A 21,855-nucleotide genomic window follows, 5' to 3' on the forward strand; every position below is an offset into this window, starting at 1 on the left:
TACACAGGATTGTATGGTGACAAAGAAGAGAGCATCTCTATCAAATTGGGAGATTGGGCAATGCTTTCTAGAAGAGGGACAGTTGAACTGGGATCTAAAGTGTGATTAATAGGTAAATTAGAGGCCTGGAGTGCCCCCCCCCCCTCGCCCCCCACGGTTCAGAGTGTGGGCAGGCATAGAAGTGTGAAGGCACAGCAGGGAGACCTGCTTAAGGTAAGGTATAGTAGCAGTAAAGTGGAAGGGTAGGAGGTGAATAGGGTTATTAGATCTAGGCGGGGGCCACATAATGAAAAGTCTTGAAATTCATACTTTCCTAAAAGCTGTGGGAATCGTTTCTTCATTGATTCATTTCTACTGTGTATTAAATCCTTGGCTAGGTGTTAAGGATTTGAGAAGCGCAGTTGGCTTTGAGGGAATTTGTAGGTTAGTGAAAGAAATTGGTAAGTAAGGAGAAATGATCTTTGAGGAAGGTAACTTGTGTAACTTGTGTAACTTACCTTTGAAAGGTAAGTGGTTGTTGATGTGATTCCCCCCCCACCCCCCCGGAGATGTTTAAGAATGGTGAAGATTTTCTATAGGAAGAGAACTAGGATACATACACTATAAGTTCTTAAGAATTTTATGTGTAATATGTTTTCTTCTGTTTGAGGAATAGTAAAACTAGCACATTCAGAATATCTGGACATAAAATCTGATATTCTCACATACCAGGTGTATGACCATATGTAAGTTAATCTTAATATTCAATCACCCATTATCTACTGTGAACTCAATACAAAGTTAACTGAAATTTGGTTCCCACCATGAGGAAATTACAGACTAATGGGAGTAAATAGTAATATTGGTATATGTATATTGCAGTAGAATGAGTCTTGATGGCTGTCTCAGAGCTCTTGCGCTAGGTATTAATTTTAGTGCTTTCCTTGTGGTAACTCATTTGATGAAGTACATTACAAAAACACTGCGAGGTGGGTTCTGATAGTTACTGTCTTTTTACACGTGAGGAATCTGATGCACAAAGATAGCAACCAACCTAGTCAAGTTACACAGCTCCTGCAGCTAGGATTTGAACCCAGGCAATTAATTGCAAAATTTGTGTAACCACTATGCTATACTTTTTAATGATGAATATTCTACAATAGACTATCATTAAAGTACCATGGTAGGATAAAATGTAGCATAACACACTCTGGCTAGAGAGTTGAGAAAGAACTTCTCTGAAAAGTGACCTCAGAGCTGTTTTAAGGCTGCTAGGAAAAGTGAAGGAGGGACATCCTTGGCAGATAACACACAAACACACAGAGGACTAAAACCCCGACCAGGCTGGGAGATACTTTCAGTGTGGCAGAATTAACAGCAAGAGAATTAGCTTAGTAAGAGAGGAGGCTGGAAGTATTCATGAGACCAGCCTGTCTAAGGACTTAGATTAAGGTATTTCAATTTATTCTTAGGCAGTAAGGAAATCAGCAGAGGTTTTAAATCAGAATTGATGTGATATCTCCTTTGTTTTTCAGGAGATAATTTAGGAGCTTTAGGAAGGTATGCTGTAGGCAAGAATACCAGTCACATGTTAAGACTAATTTTATAGATTATTTCAAAGAAACAGCTTTTTTATCCTTATATTGTTTTTCTGTTTTTAGTTTCATTGATTTTTGCCCTAATTTGTTATTTCCTTCCATTTCTTGAAGTTTAAATTGTTCTTGTTTTTCTCCTTTCCTAAGGTAGAATTTTAGCTCTTTTTTCTTTTGTAATCTATGTATTGAGTGCTACAAATGTCCCTCGAAAAACATCTTTCACTGTATTTTATACATTTTGACAAGTTGTATTGTCATTTTGTTCAAAATGTTTGTAAATTTTTCTTGATACTTCTTCCATGTGTTATTTAAAGGTGTGTTATTTGGGGCGCCTGGGTGGCTCAGTTGACTGAGTGTCCAACTCTTGATTTCAGCTCAGGTCATGATCCCAGTGTCCTAGGATCAAGCCCTGTGTTTGGCTCCGTGCCGAGCTTCAAGCCTGCTTGAGATTCTCTTTCTTCCTTTGCTCTCGCCTCCTTGCATTTGCTCTCTCTAAAATAAAATAAGGGGGTATCATTTAATTTTAAATATTTGGCCTTTCTAGCTGTCTTATGTTACTGATTTTCTGTTTAATTCCATTGTAATTTTAGAACATACTTTGTTCTAAAATTTTTAAAGTGTATTTATGGCACAATGTGTGATTTATCTTGAAGTATGTCCCATGTGAGTTTGAGAAGAATGTGTATTCTCTTGTTGGATAGAGTGTTCTATAAATATCAACTGTGGATCCAATTGATTGATAGTACTGTTCAGTAAACTGTCTCTATTGATTTCCTGCACACCTGATCCCTGATCTGTCAATTATTGTAGGAGAGCTGTTGAAGACTCTTTCTCCCTTTGATTCTATCGTTTTAAATGTTTGTTTATTTTTGAGATAGAGAGCCAGAGTGCATGAGCAGGGGAGGGGCAGAGAGAGAGGGAGACAGAGAATTCAAAGCAGGCTCCATGCTGTCAGTGCAGAGCCCAATGTAGGGCTCAAACCCACGAACCATGAGATCATAACCTGAGCTGAAACCAAGAGTCGGACACTCAACTGACTGAGCCACCCAGGCACCCCTGATTCTATCAGTTTTTTGCCTTACGTTGGTTGATAATCTTGGTTAGGCTCATACATGTTAAGGATTGTTACCTTCTTGGAGAATTGACCCTTTTGTCAGTATTTTCATGACCCTCTTTATCTCTGATATTTTTCCTTGTTCTAAAGACTGTTGTCTAAAATTAATATAGCTACTTCAGCTTTCTTCTGAAGTTAGCATTGTGTATCTTTGTCCATCTCTTTACTTTTAACTTGTCTGATTACAGTAAAACCTTGGTTTGCGAGCACAGTTCATTCCAGAAATATGCTTGTAATCCAAAGCACTTGTATATCAAAGTGAATTTCCCCTTACAAAATAATGGAGACTCAGATGATTCATTCCACAACCCTGTAATACTCATATAAAAATGATTACAATACTCTAATATAATACAAAATATAAGGAAAAATAAAAAAATCAACCTGCACTTAACTTTGAAAATCTTGGTGGCTGGTGTGAGGGAGACAACAGAAAGGAGGGTCATTGTGTAAGATGACTTTCACTATCACTAACGGATGTTGACTACAGTACAGTATTAAACTCTTGTCATATACTGTATTTAGTGTAACTGGCAATAAGGCAGCAGAGGAAAGGGTCTGTGTCCTGCAGGTAGCCTGACCTAGAATGAAGCAAAGCATTCCTAAGCTTATTCTTGTATGGAAAAGCAAAAGAGTGTCCATAGGTGCTTTGAAGTGACAAAAAATACACCAGTGTCAGTTGTGGGCACCTTCCAGTGTTCTGAAAAATCACTGATTTCTGCCAGACACCACGGCCTGATACCAAGCATCTGAGCATGGGAGAATATCACCCACAATCCCACAGTGAAAGAGAGAAGAACCATTGGCTCAGTTGTGATCATGTGACATTTGGCATCTTGGACTACTTGTATTGCAAGACATCGCTCATTTGTCAAGTTAAAATTTATTAGAAATGTTGGCTCATCTTGTGGGATGCTCACAGAACAACTTACTTGCAATCCAAGGCTTTACTGTTATTTACATTTAAAGTGACTTTCTTGGGGCGCCTGGGTGGCTCGGTCGGTTAGGCGTCCGACTTCGGCTCAGGTCACGATCTCTCAGTCCATGAGTTCGAGACCCGCGTCGGGCTCTGTGCTGACTGCTCAGAGCCTGGAGTCTGTTTCAGATTCTGTGTCTCCCTCTCTCTCTCTGACCCTCCCCCGTTCATGCTCTGTCTCTCTCTGTCTCAAAAATAAGTAAAAGTTGGGGCGCCTGGGTGGCGCAGTCGGTTAAGCGTCCGACTTCAGCCAGGTCACGATCTCGCGGTCCGTGAGTTCGAGCCCCGCGTCGGGCTCTGGGCTGATGGCTCAGAGCCTGGAGCCTGTTTCCGACTCTGTGTCTCCCTCTCTCTCTGCCCCTCCCCCATTCATGCTCTGTCTCTCTCTGTCCCAAAAATAAATAAACGTTGAAAAAAAAAAATTTTTTTTAAATGTTTAAAAAAAAAAAATAAGTAAACGTTAAAAAAAATTTTTTCAAAAATTGACTTTCTTGTAGACACCATGTAGTTGGGATGTATTTTTTTAATCCCCTGTGATAGCCTCTTATCTTTTAATTGGTGCATTTAGACTATTCAGATCTAAAGTGATTATTGATCTAGTTGGATTAATATCTGTCATATATTTAATTTTCTTCTTTGTTGCATTTGTTCTTTGCTTCCCCCATCCTTTTCTGCCTTTTCTAGTTTTAACTGGTTTTAACATGATTTCATTTTATCTTCTCTCGGCATATCAATTACTTTTATTTTTAAAAAAGTTAGTGGTTGCCTTAGAGTATGAATTTTTTACTAATCTTTATCTGCCTACAAGTAACACTATTATTAAGGTATAATACAGGTATCTTACTACATTATTCCTAATTCCTCCCTCCTGTCCCTTTATGAGATTGCTGTCATTCATCTCATTAATTCACAATACAGTATTACTATTATTATTTTAAAAACAATTCTTAGATCAATTAAGAATAATCAAAGATTACACCAAAATTAAAAGTTTTTGTACAGCAAAAGAAACAATCAACTTAATAAAAAGACAACCAACTGAATGGGAGAAGATATTTGCAAATTCTGTATCTGGTAAGGGGTTAATAATATACAAAATATATAGGGGCGCCTGGGTGGCTCAGTCAGTGAAGCGTCCAACTCTTGGTTTCCACTCAGGTCATGATGTCATGCTTCGTGAGTTTGAGCCCCACAGCAGACGCCACACTGATAGTATGGAGCCTGTGTGGGACTCTCTCTCCCTGCCTCTCTCTGTCCCTCCCCCACTTGCACTCTCTGTCAAAATAAATAAGCTTAAAAAAACAAACAAACCCAAAACATAATAAAGAACTAACACAACTCAACACCAAAAAAACAAATAATACAATTAAAAATGGTCAGGACACATGAGTAGACATGTTTCCACAAAGACATACTTATGGCCAGCAGACCAATGAAAAGATGCTCAACATCACTAATTATCAGAGAAATGCAATCAAAACCACAATGAGATATCACCTCATACCTGTCAGAATGGCTAAAATCAAAAACACAAGAAATAACAAGTGCTGGCAAGGATGTGGAGAAAAGGGAATCCTTGCACACTGTATGCAAGCTGGTGCAGGCCCTAAGGAAAACAGTATGAAGGGTCCTCAAACAACTTAAAACTGGAAATGCCATATGATCCAGTAATTTCACTAGTATTTACCCAAAGAAAATGAAAACACTAATTTGAAAAGATATATGCACCCCTTTGTTTATTGCAGCATTATTTACAATGGCCAGGATATGGAAGCAACCCAGGTGTCTGTCCATAAGTGAATGGATAAAGGAGGTGTGGTGTATATATACAATGGAATATTACTCCACCATTAAAAAAGAGTGAAACGTTGCCATTTGCAACAACATGGTTGAAGCTAGAGGATAGAATGCTAAATGAAATAAGTCAGAGAAAGATAAATACCATATGATTTCACTCATAATGTGGAATTTAAGAAGCAAAACAAAGAAAAAAGAAAAAAAAACCCAACTGGTAACTATAGAGAACAAACTGATGGTTACTGGAGGTGAGGTAGGGGTGATGGGTGAAATAAGTGAGGGGGATTGGGGTGCCTGGGTGGCTCAGTTGGTTGAGCATCTGACTTTGGCTCAGGTAGTGATCTCACGGTTCGTGAGTTCCAGCCCCACATTGGGGTCTGTGCTGACAGCTCAGAGCCTTGAGCCTGCTTCGGATTGTTACCCTCTCTCTGCCCCTCCCCCGTTTGCTGTCTGTCTCTCTCTCCCTCGCAAAAAATAAACATTAAAAAAAACTTTAAATAGGTGATGGGGATCAAGAGTACAACTAATCTTTTTTTTTTTTTTTTAATGTGTGTTTTAAGTTTATTCATTTTGTGAGAAAGAGAGAGTACATGTGCGAACAAGCAGGGGAGGGGCGGGGAGAGAGAATCCTCAGCAGGATCCACACTGTCAATGCAGAGCCCAATATGGGGCTCAAGCTCACAAACCATGAGATCATGATCTGAGCCAAAATCAAGAGTTGGATGCTTAACTGACTGAGCCATGTAGGTACCCCAACAGTACACTAATCTTGGTGAGCAATGTATGGAATTGTTGAATCACTATATTGTATACTTGAAACCAGTGTAACACTGTATATTAATTATACTTGAATTAAGAAAAAGAATAAAATTTTATTTTACCTTTATTTATTCCTTCTCTGACATTCCTCTTCCTTTTGTTATGTAAATGACTTTCTGACAGTGTATCATTTTCAGTAAAGACCACAGGTTTAGGGGGTGAGAAAGGCAGAGGTTTTGAAAATTAGGATCTTAGAGTGAGATTTCACAATTTGAAATTTGAGAAGTAGAGAAATTCCTAGTGGTGGTAGGTTTAGGGTTATGGCCCTGAAGGTTTGGGACCTGCTAATATGCATCTCACTGCTGAGGTCAGTGCACTGTGCCATCCACTGAGGATATTGGTAAATGATGACAGAGCTGAATGGCTTGTACTAGAATTAAGTGGAGGTATGTAGAATGCAAAAATGTGTTGGTATTAGGCAACCTTCAACTACAGAAGCATCGTGCTATCTACTTTTGTGGGTGTTTTACAAAATTCAGAATGCAATTTGCATGAAAATACACTTTCAGAGAGTGCTGGGGATTTCAGGTAAGCCTATAAAATTTATTTTATTTATTTATTCCATAATATAATTTAATTACACTGGATTCATCGTATCAAATACTCCAACTGCCATTTAACTATTAAAATAGAGTAAATTTGCCTTTGGAGTTCTCAAAACAGCAGTGCAGCCTGTTAGAAGTAGGGGTTCAAGAATGGTGTCAGGGAGATGTCAAAAATGGTTGCTTGTACTTGGAAATCATATGTGAAATGTTCTTAAATGGATGGGAGTTGCTTTTGACTTTGGAATATGCTTTTGCCTATGAAGAGAGAAAATTAAGCACAGCAAAAAGATGCTTTGAGAAGTTGTCCAGTATGTGTATGGATGATGAGTATACAGATGGGCTGGGAAGGATGAAGGGATATTGGGAATAGGTCTTAAGTAATTATATTTTGCCATATAAGTGAGGTCACTGACCTTATAATATCTTACAGATGAGGCTATAATCTGATAACAAGTGTCCTTGTAAGGCAAAAAATGCTTCAACAGGCAGAAAAGTTAAATTCTAATTTAGGAGTGTATCTGTAGGTCTTTTTCTCTTTTTCTTTTTTTTTTTTTAATAGATCTTTTTCAGTGTACATATATGTTAGATTGTTGGGTTATAGACCCAGTTCATGGGGAACCTCTCCAAGTTTTGTCCTTTACTCTTCAAAAGTGTAAGAAGTTTTGCTTGTACTCTTTACAGTGAAGAAAAAAAATAGGTTTTTTTTTCCACAGAAAGTTTAAGAACAAAATAAAAAGCTGAGAAATTGCTAGTAATTCTTTGATTTCTCTTAGCAATGTGAGATATTTGTTTTTTCTCTTGTGGAATTAAGGGGCTATTTAGAAAAGCTATTTTAAGCTTTTAGCTGAGCTGCTCAGAGGCAGCTAGTTACTTGACAAATATATTTTATTAAATGTAGGCTATTTCTTTGTTTTATACCCTTCTATAATTTAAATAATGGCAGACTTCTTAAAGACTTTTGGTGGGGGTGGGGTGTGGGGAGAAGGTTAGAGTATCTGGAATTTTCAAGCATTAACATAGGAGATTAGAATAAGAAATACTGTCTGGGCTCATTGCAGTAATTATCTCATTGCTATTTAAATAACCCCCTGTTGGCAGGATGGCAGTACAAACACTTTTCCCTTGTGAAACAAAATAGGGTTTGTATTAGAAAACCAGTTCTTATAAAGAATAATCTTTACAAATATTTTGAAAACCTCTAATAACATTACCTCCAGAATAATCATTCTGTGGTATATTATTATTATTATTATTATTATTATTATTATTATATTTTGCATCTCTTCTATATTACTTTATAAGCCTCTTATTGAGCATCTAACAAAGGAATAAATATTTTGTTAATGTTTTATCATTGTGTAAATCTCTAAAACCTAGTACTGTAACGGCTTAAACTGTTTTCCTTCCTTGCTGAAGTAACTAAAAATGTAAATGAAAAGGATTAAATGTTTCGTGATTAAGCTATAAAGAAAGAAAAAAGAATTGTTGAGTGTAACTAATGTGCTTGGCACGTAATAGAAATGAAGTTCTTTTAGTATGCATAACCAAAAGGCTGTGAGGAAAGATTTTACAGATGAGAGAAACCCAGGATTCAAGGGGGTTCACCTGAAGTTACCTATTTCATACGGGTATGTTTGTACAGGTTTGACTGAAAAGTGCTTATTCTTTTTAGTCTTTCATTGCTGAGGAGTATTGTAAACATGATAGTTCTTGGTCTGAATACTACTTTAAATATGAACATTGGAGTGGAAATAAAGCAATGAACCAGCAATCTAATATGCTTAAGTGTTTCTTGGTAAGTTTGGAGAAAAAAGAGGAATCTGAATTTTTTCCATTACTGCAATTATCTCAGTGAGAAATACCAGTAAACCTACTTAGCTGATTGATATATATCCTTTTGTATCAGATAAATCTTAAATAGAGACAGTACAATAGCATTATTGCATCTAGTTAATGTTGGTCGTTATGTGATAGTGTGGGTTTTTTTTTTTTTTTAATGAAAGTTTGTTAGTTTAGACTTTTAAGAAAAATCAAAGATTTCTTTCCCATTGTAACTGCTGCTTGGTGATAAACAAACATGCTAGAGTGTCAGTTTCCAAGAATTGAATAATTTAAAATAGGCACGTGAATATGAGTAAGCCAGAAGGGTACTTGAACGGGAGGTGGGATGCATGGATTCTCATCCAGTTCCTTATTACTGTGAGATTTTGAGCAAGTTGCTCTTGTCTCAGGGCCTTGCTTAAAGGTGGAGTTAATCCTCTCTTCCATCCACTTGCTTAAGTTAGAATGAAGAGCAAAGGAGAAGGTCTGAAAGTGCTTGGAGGCTCTAATTTAGAGTACTATGTGACTTTTAAAAAAATGACATGGATCCCTTGGAAAGCTGGGATCTTTTGCTTAAAGAAACTTTTTGAAGTGTTAGGTGAACGTGAATCTCCTAAATCCTCGCCAGGACTGTCCAGATTATTGAACTCTAGATATGGGCTAAGGAAAAAAAGCAGAGATAAGTATAATCTAAAATGTTAGCTAATTACCATAAGTTTTATAATTTACTTCAAATTTTATTTTTGTTCTGGGACTCTCCAGGACTGTAAATACCACATAGGCTATTTGAATATATTTGTTGAAATCTTTATAACTGGAGGACTTATGTATTTTCCAAGAGTGAAATATGTTAAACAGCTTTGAACTAAACTACCTTTTGTTTTTCATTTTGTGGTTTAGAGGTTCTCTTGGCCGTTTGCCTGTGTGTCTTAGCACCCTGCCCCACGATTGGACCCCTCAGAATATACTGAGTGCTCTCCGCACAGCAGCCCCTCAACACAGATGAGCCCTCGGCAGAGCTCTCTAGGCAGTGTCTGTCTACTCCTCACCTAATATGAGTCACCCCATGCCTCCTGTTGCAGTCGGCTAGAGTGCATAACCAGGTACCCATGGCCAATATGGAATTCACTCAAAATTCTCAAGGGCAAGCATGTTTAAGATGCCAGTTCTTAGAGTTTTAAAAATCAGTGGACAGAAGTTTAGTAAGTAAAGCTCTAGCCTTGCAGTAATCTTTCATTCCTTAAGAAATGGTCTACTGGCTTGTGTGGTTATGAAGCAAAATTAAAAATTAATCTTCAGGCTATTCCTGCTTTTCTACAGATTAGAAAGCAAATTGCTTTTTATCTAAGTTCTGTATATTCATAGTGTCCTCCCAACTTTCCTGGTTTCTTTTGTAAGATGCCCTGTTTTTGTGTCTGAAATTGGCTAATTGCTGGCGCAGTTCATGGTAGTTGAAAAGGGCTGATAGTTCTTCCTGAATGCTTAGTGTTATTGATTCTATTACATATTCTAACCCAGTGGTTGTTTTATTTATTTTTTAACTGCGGCTCTAGCCAGAGATACATTTTATGTTGTGATTTGGTATGCATGAATTACCTAAAATAAGTTTCACGGAATAATAATCAACCATACTATATATGTTCTTCTGTTTCATTTTTTTAATGCTTATTACGATCCACTAAATGAATTAACATGACCTGCCAAAGGGTTTCAAAGTACGGTTTGAAAAAGTGGTCTTCAGTTATATGAAAAAATTTACTGTCGTCTTATGATTTGTAAAATATATTGGGATATCATTTGTTTTAATCTACATGTTTTCAGACTGTAACAAAGTAGACTCTTCAAACAGGTACCCAAACTGTAATCCTTCATAAAAAAAAAAAAATTAAATAATTAAAAGTAGAAGGTTTCAGGGGTCCCTGGGTGATTCAGTCAATTAAGCATCCGGCTCTTGGTTTCAGCTCAGGTCATAATCTCACGATTGGTTGGTTTGAGCCCCGTGTCAGGCTCCGCGCTGACAGTGCAGAGCTTACTTGGGCTATTGCCCCCCCCCCCTCAAAAATAAATAAATAAACTTAAAAATAAATAAAAATCTTTATGTTTTGAGGGGTGGGTTTCATTGTTGTTTTGATGTTTGAGGTGAGGGTGAACTTTCTAGTCTTCATTCTTTTACATATGCTCAGCTATTAAACAGCATATTAGTAGTGAGATATGTGATCCCTTTATTTGTTGTGCTTCATAATGACTGTTTAATTGGAAACATTTGATACTTGTTCAATTAATATTTTACATTTTGTACAAATTGTGTCAAAGCCAGTAGGAATATTGGGTGCCATGATTCCTAATTTGTCAGGGAGACTTATCAAAATTACCTTTGCCTCTCTACCTTTTCTATTTAAAGAAGTAGAAGAGACCTTTCAAATAGAATTTTGTGTTTTTTCTGGCCTTTTCTAAGCTCTTGACCTGGTCAAGATGATGACACTTTGTGTATGAACTTCTTCCCACAGAATTAGAAGAGTTTATCACCCACCAGCCAAGATGAACATGGTGAAGAGGATCATGGGGCGGCCGAGGCAGGAGGAGTGCAGCCCCCAAGACAATGCCTTAGGACTGATGCACCTCCGCCGACTCTTCACTGAGCTGTGCCACCCTCCCCGGCACATGACTCAGAAGGAACAAGAGGAGAAGCTGTACATGATGCTGCCAGTGTTTAACAGGGTAGGTCCAGGTTGCCAAGCCCAGGCCTTCCAGGACTGGGTGGCACTGCAGAAATTTCAAGGTTCTAATAAATTACAGGTAGGAAGAAAATAATAGAATGAGTTTTTAAGAAGCTTGATGTTTTCATACCTTCCTTTCAATTTGCTTTCAAGCCATGCGACTTGATCTGAGGCCTGGTCAGAGTGAACTCCGTTTAGTTCTAATAGATAAAAGGAAGACAGAGCATTCTGTAAAATGTTCTTATAATGGTTGGGTTGAGTGTTGGAAGAGGGATAGGTTGTAAATTACTACTTGTTATTTCCATTGTTTTTTGAATTGATGGTTTATTGCACCAAATGGTGTAATTAATTGCCCAAGTGTTTTGTATACTTTACACAATCATCTCAGTTTGCTTTGTTGTTTGGCAGGTTTTCTGTAAGAGATTTTGAAAGATAGATGTAGGCTCTAGAGACTCTAAATAGAGTTAATTTTTAAATGTATTTTGTCAAGTTGATTACATGGAGCAATCTTGGTGGGGTTATTTAAAATAATTTTTAAATTTTTATCGAAGGTACACAGGTACATGGTTGAAAAGGTCAGGTGGTTCCATAGGGCTTCTAGATGCCCCACCACTCTCTGCTGCCAAATGCTGCTGTGACCTTTAGCTCTTTTAGCACTGAAGGGCACCCCTGAAAAGAAAGTTGCCTTTAAGTATGTGGGGATCTAGGGAAGGAAGTCTCCTTCAAGAATGTGATGTGATTCATGAGGCATTAAAAGATAAGCATTAGCGCAATTGGAATTAACTGGGCTAAATTAACAAAGAAAGTAATTAGCGTAAGAGGCTGAAGTATGAGTTAAGATGAAAGGCAACAAACATTCTAATATGTGCCAGCATCTACAAGGAGTTGAAGAAACTGATTTTATGTGAGGAAGAGCCAAAATAAGACTGTCAAGATTGATAGGAGGCTTGTCATGATGGGTTTATATGTTGTATTAGGAGCTAATACTTTTTCCTGGAGGCATGGAGAGCCAATGAAGTATTTTAAGCAATAGAATCAGAGTAGAAGGAACCAAGGCAAGCTCTCTCCTAGCTTTCTAATTTGGGAAACTGGGTGAATGTTTTTCCCAGTAGTTGAGAAAGAAAGATTAAAAAGATAGATTCAGTTTGGATCATTGAGTCTGAACTATTTGCAAGCTTCCCACGTGGATGTATTCAGTAGGCAATTAGAAGCTCAGGTAGGGGATTTGGCTGGATATATGCTTTTTGGACTCTGGCACAGATGGGGTAGTTGAAACCCTGGAAGGGGATAGAGATTGCTCATGGCTTATAATGCCAAGTGAGAAGAGCAATAGGCTAAGGATGAATCATGGAGAGTACGAATGTCTAATGAAAGGAGGGGAACCCATAAAGAATACAGAATAGGAACTGGTCAGCACAAAAGGGATCAGGAGGGGGTGATTATGGAGTTCAAAAGGTAAATATAAGAAAAGAGAGAGTAGTAATTTACTAGAATGGTGGAACCAGAAAACAGCGAGTTGAGGAGTGAATGGAAGATGAAAAGAGACAGTAAATAATATACCGGGCTTATAGAAATTTGAAAAAAGAGAGAACAAAAGAGACAGATGGACGTCAACTTGGCTACAAAAGGGTGGGTTTTTTCTGGATGTTTCCAGTGTTTTGCTTTGTTTGTAAAGATGGAGGAAATCCAGGTTCGTAAAGAGAAGGGGAGAAACCAGCAGAGGAGGAAATTTGGAAAATTCCAAGAATGAAATTGATTGAGGGAGGAGAGCATGGAGTCAAATTATAGGGGCGGGGGGGGGGGGGAAGGTGAGTCTTCAGCCAAGAGAAAAATACTTACTTCATCCTAGAGGAGAGCACATCTTGTTGGGTGTGAATATGATTGTAGTTAAGGAGGTGGGAAGTTGAATAAGATCTTGCTTGATGACCTTGATTTCTTGTAGTCGTCAACAGAAGATGTGGCCAGTTAAGAGCCTTGGAGTAAGTTGAGTTGGGCTTAAGGAAAGTGTGATGGTTTGGAATAATAATGAAGGAAACTAAGAGAGATAGTTGAAAGGGATAGTAAAAGAATGAAGGATATTGAGGGTCCAGTAACAGTTGGAGATGATAAATTTGTACTGGATCTTATCCTTGTGGGTGTGTGATTTTTCTCTTGCAGGTACTCAGTAGCAGGTGTGTAAGTAAAAGTAGAGGAGGCAGACAGGTACGTTGTTTATTGGGATTAAGGTTTTGCTGGGCTGGTAAGGCAGAAGGGCAGGAGTACAAGGAGGAACATAGTGAGATCAGTTCACATGTCACCCATCAGGTTGGGTAGAATAGAAGAGAGGGTGCAAACATTAATACATTTAGAGGATGTTCATTTTTTTAATCTATGAAATAAGAGGTTGAGAATGATGCAGGGCGGAGATGGTAGAATAGGAACACGAGAAGTGGGGAAAGGTTTAAAATAGCTGTTTTGAAAACGAGGGAAAGAACTGATTATGGACAAGCCATTTTTTCAAGCCCTGGTGAGGTAACAGTCATTAATTTTTATTGGAATCAGTTCTGGGAAGTTGTTTGTTTCTTTTTTTTTAATCTTTTTATTTTTGTTTTACCTCAGTGTCCTGTACTATTGCCCACTGAATAGTTTGAGGTTATTTCCTCCTCTCAGACTTACACACATTTACAAAGTGATGATAATGTGGAGGATAGTTAGGACAGTTGTTATTCTCGGATATTAACATAAATTAATAAGTAATATTCTACATATGTATCCGATGTATTTCATCAGTTAGGCTTCTACAGCCAGCCCACATGAGGCTTAGACTGGAAGAATCATATAAATATTTGTGTTTTGTCTTTTTTTTAAAGTAGACTTGACATGCTGTATTGCTTAGACTGTTTGATTTAGTTCTCTTGTGTCCTATGTTTGTCATTTCTTTCAAGTTAAGTTTTTATTTTTAATTTAAAATTTCTTCAAATTTTTATTTAAATTTTAGTTAACATATAGTACAATATTGGTTTCAGGAGTAGAATTCAGTGGTTCATCACTTACATACAACAAACACCCAGTGTTCATTCCAACAAGTGCCCTACTTAATGCCCATCCTGCATCTAGCCCATCCCTCACCTACTTCCCTTCATCAGCCCTCAGTTCTTTATAGTTAATAGTCTCTTATGGTTTGTTTCCTGCTCTCTATCTTTTTTTTTTTTTTTACCCCTTCCCATATGTTCATCTGTTTTGTGTCTTAAATTCCACATATGAGTGAAATCATATTTGTCTTTCTCTGACTTATTTTGCTTAGTATAATACATTCTGCATCTATCCACATCATTGCAAATGGCAACATTTCATTTGTTTTGATGGCTGAGTAATATTCCATTATACATACCACATCTTTATCCATTCATCAGTCGATGGACATTTGGGCTCTTTCCATAGTTGGCTATTATTGATAGTGCTGCTGTAAACACCGGGGTACATGTACCCCTTTGAATCTGTATTTTTGTGTCCTTCGGGTAAATACCTAGTAGTGCAATTGCTGGATCATAGAGTAGTTCTATTTTTAACATTTTTGATGAACCTCCATACCGTTTTCCGGAATGGCTGTACCAGTTTGCAGTCCCACCAGCAGCGCAAGAGGGTTTCCCTTTCTCCACATCCTCGCCAACATCTGTTATTTTGTGTGTTGTTAATTTGAGCCATTCTGATAGGTGTGAGGTGGTATCTCATCATAGTGTTGATTTGTATTTCCCTGATGATGAGTGATGTTGAGCATCTTTTCATGTCTGTTAGCCAACTGGATGTCTTCTTTGGAAAAGTGTCTATTCGTGTCTTCTGCCCATTTCTTCACAGATTTTTTTTTTTTTTTTTTTTTGGTGTTGAGTTTACTAAGTTCCTTTGTATTTTGGATAGTAACCCTTTACCAGATATTCCATTTACTGATAACTTCTCCCATTCCACAGCTGTTTTTTATAGTTGTTGATTATTTCCTTTACTGTCCAGAAGCTTTTTATCTTGATGAGGTCCCAATAGTTCATGTTTGCTTTTGTTTCCCTTGCCTCTGGCAATGTGTCTAGTAAAGTTGCTAAGGCTGAGGTCAGTGAGGTTGTTGCCTGTGTTCTCCTCTAGGATTTTGATGGTTTCTTGTCTCACATTTAGGTCTGTCATCCATTTTGTATTTATTTTTGTGTATTGTGTAAGAAAGTGGTCCAGTTTCATTCTTCTGCATGTTGCTATCCAGTTTTCCCAGATTTGTTGAAGAGCCTCTTTTTTTCCATTGGGTATTCTTTCCTGCTTTGTCAAAGATTAGTTGGCCATATAGTTGTGGGTCCATTTCTGAGTGTTCTATTCTGTTCCATTGACCTTTGTCAAGTCAAAAATTTTTAATTGCCTGAGTAAAAGCACATAGATATGCATTGCCTTATGTCTCTAAAACAGTGAGTGATTTAAATATCATAAAGGTCATTCAGCTTTTAACTAATGAAAAGATTGGAAGTTATTTCTGGAACATTGTGACCAATTTAAAAAATATATAAACAGTGTTTGTTGGATTATTATTAACAAACTACAATTGTCTTTAGATAAGACATCCCATCCATTAAGTTTTGAAATATATAGCCATATTTATTTCACGTTCAACCATTTATACACGAACATTCTCTATTGCTAAGAAGTAGGTTTGATAAAAGAGCTCAGTAGGGCTCTAGAATTCCTACCATGATTGCTAAAAATGAATCATACTGGGGCGCCCGGGTGGCTCAGTTGGTTGGGCATCCGACTTCAGCTCAGGTCATAATCTCACGGTCTGTGAGTTCAAGCCCCGCATCAGGCTCTGGGCTGACAGCTCAGAGCCTGGAGCCTGTTTCCAATCGTGTGTCTCCCTCTCTCTCTCTGCCCCTCCCCCACTCTCACTTTGTCTCACTCTGTCTCTCAAAAATAAATAAATATATATAGAAAAAATTAAAAAAATAAATAAAAATGAATCCTACTATCAATTTTTGAGACTTTGCTTGATTCGTGCTAAATTGTAAATAAACCATATTGTTGTTACACATGGGCATTCATCTATCTACAGAATCATTTTTAAAGCGTGGTCAGTAGTGTTATTTCAGTATGTGATTTTTGACTTTAAGAGACACACGTTGAGAAATGACATGTGTTGAGTCCTTTTTCTGGGCCAGGGCTCACGCTGAGGTCGTCAGCTGCCTCCTGTGGTCTTTATCACAGTCCTGCAAGGAGGCTGCTGCTGTCCTCCCTCTCACGGATTCTCTCCATCTGAAAGATTCTGGCGGAGTCTGAGAATAACTGAATAACGTTTATCCAGCATTCTTAAAAATAATTAACTGTTTTAGTCGTAAGAACAAAAGCTTATTGAGAAAATACTTGGTTTAAACTATTCAAAAATGAATGACATTTTAGTCATCTAAAAATTAACTGCCATTGTTAATTACCATGGCATATGTTATCAGAAGTCATTGTGGGTTTTATTTTATTATTTTTTTTAATGTTTGTTTATTTTTGAGAGAGTGAGCAAGGGAGGGCCAGAGAGAGAAGGAGACAGAGGATCCGAAGTGGGCTCCGTGCTGACAGCAGAGAAAGCCTGATGTGCGCCTTGAACTGCATGATCATGACCTGAGATGAAGTTGGATGCTCAACCACCTGAGCCACCCCAGGGGCCCACTTCATTTTGTCTTTTAAAATATAATTTTATTAACTAGGTCTTCTTTTAGAAACTTCCCTTGTTTTTGAATTATTTATATTTGAAAAGCACCTAAATTGAATGTTGTTTTTCTTTTTTTATCCCTTACAACTGACCTTTACTTTTTATTTTATCTTGCTTTACTTTTATTTTTTTATTTTTGAGAGTGTGAATGTGAGTGGGGAGGGGCAGAGAGAGGGATACTGAGAATCCCAAGCAGGCTCCACGCTATCAGCGCAGAGCACAATGTGTGGCTCTATCCCACGAACGGCAAGGTCATGACCAGAACTGAAATCAAAAGTCAGACGCTTAATCAACTGAGCCACCCAGCTGCCCTGACCTTTACTTTTTGAATTATTGGCTTTAAAGGAAGAATACTCAAGTTTAGAACCAAATGAGAGATCTGGAGTCAGACAGATGAACTATTTACATTTTTACAGCTTTGTGTTTACATATATACAGCTTAGTACTTATACCATAATACCAATACAGTTGATATTGGAGAATGTAGCTTAGGTCTGTGCCACGAAGGATTTGCTAAATTCATATCTGAAATAGCTATATTTTCTTACCCATTCGTTGGCAAAACTTGGCAGTTACAAGCCCCATGCAGAGCAGATAAGAGTGCATGTTCTCATGAGGCAGGCATATCCCAAAGGAGACAAAGGGACTGAGCCATCTCAATTTCTTTTCTCCTGAGTTTTGGTCCTTCTTAGAAATAAGGAGCATATATGTGTTTTCCTATTTATTTATATTAATGAGAGGAGTCATTAACAATTTGAAATAATACAATTTTATCTTCAGTATTAATTTTTAAAATCCGGAAATTATTCCAAGACTACTGATGGCCATTACTCTGTAACTTAATTTTAGATATTACATATGTTTAGGAAAGAAAACACCATTTTAGAAAACATTATAAAAGTTCCAACCTCTCTTTTATTTATCGTATTTAATACATTTTTGAGTAACTTCACTCAGCAACAAATATATATTGCGTTCCTGTTTTGTGCATGCCATTAAATAACACTATTAATTTGTTCTCCCTGAGTATGTCAGAAATAGTTAGGTGAGGAAATGCCAGGAAACTTTCTGTAATCAAGGTGGATATTCAAAATGACTCTTCTGAAAAGGAGTCTATGCATGCTGTTCCTCTCCTAAGGTGAAACTGTATAAAGTGACAGTGATAGGGTTCATGGGGGGGTTTAATTGAGACAACATAGTACTGAGCGATTAAGAACATGGCTTGGAATCAGACCTAATTTTAAATTCTGTCTCCACTACCTCCTGGGTTAGGTTGTTTAACTTCTCTAAGCTTTAGTAGTTTCCTTATCCATACAATGAGGACACTGTATAGGATTTTATGAGATTAAATGGCATTACATGTCAAGTATTTGACTAGTGCTACGCACATTATAAATGCTCATTTCATGGTAACTATTATTTTTTATCGAATTTACTAGACGGCATGTTTATTCCTCACTGCTGTTTGTTTCTTTTATTCTGAGTTATGAATCTCACATGTATGTTGTAAAACTCATTTCTTCTGAGTTGAATGTATTACCTGTCAGTCTCTTGCTTAGTTCTCTTCCTTGGCTGATGGGGAAATGGAGAACCAGAAGAATTGGACCTGTAGTTTCTGTGGGTGAGAAGACCCCAGGCCTCCTCTGGCTCCCAGCTCCATATTCTATCCTCTGTAGCACGCATTTTAGTACATGACTGAAGCATTGTGTATTTTCAGGAAATACCATTATTTGTGGAAGGTGGTTAAATACATACCTAATATTTTTAGATTTAATTGTTGAAGTTAATCACAGAAAAACTACTCTCTTCTTTGCAGCCTTATGTTGCACATTTTCCATCTCATAAAAAACATTCCAGCCTCATCAGCCTCTCAATTCCTCACCTACCCAAGTCTCGCATCCACTTGGAGGTCTTACCACAGCTCTTCTCGCTGCCCGAACCCTCTCTCTCAGGCAGTCTGAATTGTGACTTTGTCTCATCATTCAGTGTCACCCTACCATGTCAGCCTCTCCTGAGAGAGACCTTCTCTGACAGCCTTTCCCCACAACAGGCAGTCATTCCCCTCCCATTACCCTGTTTACTTCTTTTATAACATATCACCAGTGTAATTTTCATTCCTAATGTTTGTGTCCTGTACTAAAAAGTGAACTCCATGGGCACAGGAATCCTCTTTGCTTTATTTACCTTTGTATTTACAACTCTCTATTTACCTTTGTACTCATGACTCCAAACATATGTAGGAGAGTAATAAATATTTATGAGTGAATAAATGAAAGAATGAATCACTAGACTAAAAATGGGTTATGTCAAAGAAGCAATAGTTGTTCACTTCAGATTAGCAGATAAGACTTAACTCTTTCCATAATAGTGACTTTGGAGTGGTCAGTTCAAGCAAGACCTATCTTTTGAAAAAGTTTCTTAGGGAAATAAAGCGGCAAATAATCAGGATTCGTGTGAAAAGTAAGTTGCATTTTTAACAGTGTATTATTCACCTAGCATGAAGACTGCTTGAATAACTATATCCTTATACTAAGCAATGATCTATTTATTTTATGAAGTTGTCTTAATAACTCTTCAGAATAAAATAGCTCTTAATTCTTAGGAACAAAATATATATTTCTATATTCTGAGTCTTAGAAATATTTGCCTAATTTAGGTCAATTTGACAAAAGGCCTAATTGCCTGAGAAACATAATTTTTATAGACAGCAGTTACATACATCTCTGTAGAATGGCTATTCTGCATTATTTAAATTTAAATTTAAAGCATGTGTCATTAGGCTTTTCAATTTTTTTTTTTTTGAAGTTTATTTGAGAGAGAGAAAGGGGGGAAAGAGATGGAGAAAAAGAGAGAGTGGAGAAGAGACAAAGAGAGAGTAGGAAAGGGCAGGGTGAGAGGGAAAGAGAAAATTCCCAGAGAACCCCAGTCTGGGGGCTGACAGCACAGGGCCAGGTTTGGGGCTTGATCCCAGAAACCGTGAGATTATGACCTGAGCCAAAATCGAGAGTCAGATGCTCAACCGACTGAGCCGCCCAGGTGCCCCTTGGCTTCTCAATTTCTAATCTGGCTCCAGTTTGTGAAAGAATATGGGTCTTACTAACAGGTGACACAGTTTAGCTGTAAACACACTACGTTTATCAATATCTCGGCAGAAAAAAACAATGTATTGAGGTCTTGAAAAGTATAGTTTATTTGTTCTTTGAGATAATGTAAAATTACTCTGGTGTCAAGTTAATGAACAGCCTTTAGATATCCGAACAAAAGTATGTCTTGTGAAATTGATTTGTTCAGCTCAGTTTGAGAGAGGTTATAAGGATAGTATCTGTTGTAAGAATGTAGGAAACATATTTCTGTTATAGGAATATTACGTTATGAATTATATCTTTTTTTTAAGGATCCTTTGAAGGAAATTTTTACACTGGAGTATGAAAATAGAGATACTTTGTTAAATATACATTTTTCTTACCTAAGAGCATTGTGAACTATGTTATTGAGTAGATTTTCTTTTTTGTATATTTGAACCAAAATTTATGACCAAAACATGGCAAGTATAGAGGTCTTTTGGTCCTAGATTTTTAGTCTCTCTTTTCTCATCCATTTCCTAGGCTTGGCTTTATTTTCTTGTTTTCTTTCTTTCATTTTTAATTTTTTAAGTGTTTTATTTATTTTTGAGATAGAGGAGGGGGAGAGGGAGAGACTGAGAGGGAGACACAGAATCTGAAGCAGACTCCAGGCTCTGAGCTGTCCACACAGAGCCCAGTGTAGGGCTTGAACTCCTGAACCATGAGATCATGACCTGGCCGAAGTCGGATGCTTAACCGACTGGGCCACCCAGGCGCCCCTCTTTCTTACTTTTAGTTTATGTTCTTATGTTATAGTTTGTGTGTCCTTCAATGCTACTTAAATGTTCTCTGGAATTTGTTGTGTGTGGAGGTGGGGGAACAGCATAATGAACATACATATTTAGGGAACATCCCTGTAAATTAAGGCAAGGTAAAATACAAAGATGAATAAGATATGTTCCCTCCCTTTGTAGTGACATTTGACCAGATAAGAATAAAAAATACTGTGATTAGTATTATAATGGAGAGCTATTATAATAGTTTTAGAAGACAGGATTTTCTGTTAGCTATAAAGAACATTTTTTAAAACAATATTTCAGGATACATCCAGTTATATCGCCATTATAATACCATTTCTTTTCCTATTATCGTCGATCCAGGTCTCATTTTCTTGTTCTTTTTGCTGAACCCACACTGGTTTATCTTTAAGAATTATTTATTCCAAAGTTCATGTATTTCATTAAGTGAAATCATGACCTTATTATTCATTTTCTTTATTCTAGTCTTTTTCCTAACCATCTTCTTTTGGGAATTGTTGTGGTTAGAATTTAGAAATTCTGAGCTATATATAACATGAGTTTAGTGAATTCTGTATTCAGTTTAGGATTTAGCCGTAGATAAATCCCTGCTTTCCACCATCTGATATATGCTAGGTACCCCATCAAAGAACCTTGCCATTTTTCTCTAAATTCTTAATTTAGATCTCCCCAGAGAAACATTATGCTTTCTCAAGTTTATCAGTAAGATTGTTTCACATTTTATAGATAACTACTTTTGGCTTTTTAAGATTTCATTTATTTAATTATTCAGTAGATTACATAATATATACTAAGAAATGTGGCTAGGTGTAATTTATTGAAAGAGCTGTATTTTAAACGTATTATTCAAAGTAGCTGTGTAAGAATACTTTTTTGACTTGATTTTTCAAGTCATTCCCCACTTAGAA

General features: G+C 37.2%; 1 protein-coding gene across 8 annotated transcripts in view; it reads left to right on the forward strand.

Moving 5' to 3' along the window:
* WDFY3 (WD repeat and FYVE domain containing 3) overlaps positions 1 to 21,855 on the forward strand; it is a 280,210-nt gene that overhangs the window by 83,544 nt on the left and 174,811 nt on the right. For 7 of the 8 annotated variants that reach the window (XM_047855189.1, XM_047855183.1, XM_047855186.1 and 4 more), the window contains exon 3: positions 11,154 to 11,364. In XM_047855189.1, the coding sequence (XP_047711145.1) occupies positions 11,185 to 11,364 (180 nt within the window). In that variant the 5' untranslated portion in view covers positions 11,154 to 11,184. Of the gene's footprint in view, positions 1 to 9,546; positions 9,750 to 11,153; positions 11,365 to 21,855 lie in introns of all 8 variants that reach the window. The other variant, XM_047855191.1, reaches the window with a different exon arrangement.

This window comes from Prionailurus viverrinus, chromosome B1 (genome assembly GCF_022837055.1).
Source record: "Prionailurus viverrinus isolate Anna chromosome B1, UM_Priviv_1.0, whole genome shotgun sequence".
Classification (NCBI taxonomy): domain Eukaryota; kingdom Metazoa; phylum Chordata; class Mammalia; order Carnivora; family Felidae; genus Prionailurus; species Prionailurus viverrinus.